Source organism: Apaloderma vittatum, unplaced genomic scaffold, assembly GCF_000703405.1.
Source record: "Apaloderma vittatum isolate BGI_N311 unplaced genomic scaffold, ASM70340v1 scaffold3915, whole genome shotgun sequence".
Taxonomy (NCBI): domain Eukaryota; kingdom Metazoa; phylum Chordata; class Aves; order Trogoniformes; family Trogonidae; genus Apaloderma; species Apaloderma vittatum.
This window is the reverse complement of record NW_009715302.1, coordinates 16,905-19,175: the sequence shown is the minus strand read 5'-3', so window position 1 is coordinate 19,175 and position 2,271 is coordinate 16,905. Positions and strand designations below refer to the sequence as shown.

At 45.0% G+C, this 2,271-nt stretch overlaps 1 protein-coding gene across 1 annotated transcript in view; it reads right to left on the bottom strand.

The window, feature by feature from the left end:
* ZC3H18 (zinc finger CCCH-type containing 18) overlaps positions 1–2,271 on the bottom strand; it is a gene marked incomplete at its 3' end in the record, with an annotated part of 38,155 nt that overhangs the window by 27,096 nt on the left and 8,788 nt on the right. The window contains exons 7-8 of the mRNA XM_009869065.1: positions 986–1,112; positions 1–13 (exon numbers count right to left, since the gene is read on the bottom strand). The exon at positions 1–13 is cut by the window's left edge and continues 277 nt beyond it. Of these exons, the coding sequence (XP_009867367.1) occupies positions 1–13; positions 986–1,112 (140 nt within the window). The remainder of the gene's footprint in view (positions 14–985; positions 1,113–2,271) is intronic.

The following is a 2,271-nucleotide window of genomic DNA, read 5'->3' as shown; positions in this document are numbered from 1 at the left end:
CTCGCTCTCTTTCCTTTTAAAAGAGAAAAAAAAAAAGAAGAAGAAGAAATTACCGTGATGCTGCAGGAAATTACATACACCTCCTCACGTTAAAGCAAAGTATTGAGATAAATAATCTGGAGCAGGCAGAGAGCGAGAGGAACAAAAATCTTCAAAGTCATAATTTTCGAAGGCAACAGTCCAAGATCAATTTGGCTTATTAAATACACGCAGCGATGTTTGTAAGTGTTTACCTCCCTTGCTAATCACATTTGTAACAAGCTAATGAACTTTACACACAAGCACCACAAAAATAATCAACAATACAGAGGGCAAGATCCTCTAAGTGAGCAGCTGCAGCCTAGTTTTACAGCACAAAAGGAAAGCAACCGTTTAAAGCAGGTGACAAATATCACCGAAAAGCTCCCCATCGAGCAGGATTTAGACTTTTTGCCACCACCCACGAGGCTTGAGTTTGGGTGGGGGCAAAAGGAAGTGGAGGGAAAAGGTCCATCGCCTTGTTTTCCCTGAGCTCGACACCTTCCAGCAGCGCAACACCAACCCATCTGGGATTTTAAAATCTGAGATTTTAGCAACCAGGTGGGTGCTTCCTTCATCTGACTCAATCAGCTAATGTGTAACTCCACCACCTGCCGACAGTCCAAATCTAATCCTTTCCGTCTGTCCCAGGAACAAAACAAGCAAATCATCAGGTTATTTCCTGGAAACTCCCTCCCTCTCAGATATTTCCAAGAACCTGGTACCCAGAGAAGCCGCCAGTGCCTGTGAAGAGGAACTGTATTCCCATCCGAGATCCTCTTTTGCCTTCCCCATAGAGAAAGAGAAAATCCTCCCATCCCTGAGTCTGGTAATTAAGTCAAGACTGAACTAATCGTAAGATCAAGGGTCTCAGACGTACACGCAAAGTAACGTTTCAACCACTGAAAAGGCCACCAGAAGAACCTGGAAGAAAGCAGAAAGGCAAAAGCGCGCAAAGGGGTATTACCTTACTTACTCTGTAGTTACGGTACGGATCTGGGTCTGTATACTGAACCCTGAAATTCTCATACTGCCCACCACGCCAGAACCGTTCTATTTCATAGTCATAATAGGGATCTGTATAGGGATCAAGCCTACAACGAAAAACAGGGAAGGTTAGAAAGGGAAACAGCACCCCGGCGCCACACAGACAAGACTACGTGTTCTAGGTCAGGTCTCAAGTCACTGCACTGACAAGAAAAAAACACGTTCGACCGCGTACGACCGCACAAAGTGGTTTATTTTCTACATCCCCCAAACAGATAAGTCTTTTTTTAAAAGTGAAGCTTGTCAGGGAAAAGCACAAACCTTTCTTGATAAACACACACACACAAAAAAGGAAGAGAAATGTCACGAACCAAAATCCAGCCTTCAAATCAATGGGGTAAAAATGCGGAAACACCAATTTTCTTTTTATAACCGCTTCAGACGTATGCAAATGTTAACAGAACATGTTTTGCCTCATTGATTTAGAGCTGCATTTTCTGTCCATGCACCCTCACACCTCAGAAATGGGACGGATGGGTGGACTCCTACTCCCCCCCACTGGAGGCGAGGGGTGACTCCCAGTGTCACCAGCACAGGACACGATCTGTGGTGGAGTTTTCCACTGGGAGAAACCAAGCTTTGGGTGCAGGCCAGTAAGGCTCTGCCCCTCCACCTGGAATTACTCCTCGCAACAAAGGTACCCGTGCCCTCAGCTGGTGTTCTCCAGTGGAAAACAGCTGCTACTGCCCCCCAGCACACAAATGAGCAGACAAGCACGTGGCACATCCCGCTCAGCTGCAAAACTAAGTAATTTTTGGGAAGAAAAGGATTTAAAACCCACCATCCTTCAAATCCACAATGTTTCCTCCCATTTGATGATTCCTATTAATATTATTTGATGTTTTTATAACGCACGTAACAACACCCAATCCCTGCCAGCCACCTTGGAATGAAAAATACCAGATCCATTGTAAAGATGAGGGGTGGGGGGGGTGGGTACAGGAAAAAAAACCAAACAAACTTCCAGGGCCACAGAGGAGTCAGTGGCAGAACTAAGATCATAAAGCAAGTGCTCCCAGCTTCCAGGTTATCTGTAATGAGACTCTGACTTGTCAGTGACAGGAATAAAGGGCCCACTTACGTGTTTTCAAAAGTGCCAAATAATCTAAAATAGGCTAAGTTGTAAGCGCAGCTCCCTGTATTTCTTCCAGTGGTTTGAGATTTCTGGTTTTGCCCAAAACAATAAGCCAAGGGAAAGAGTAACAG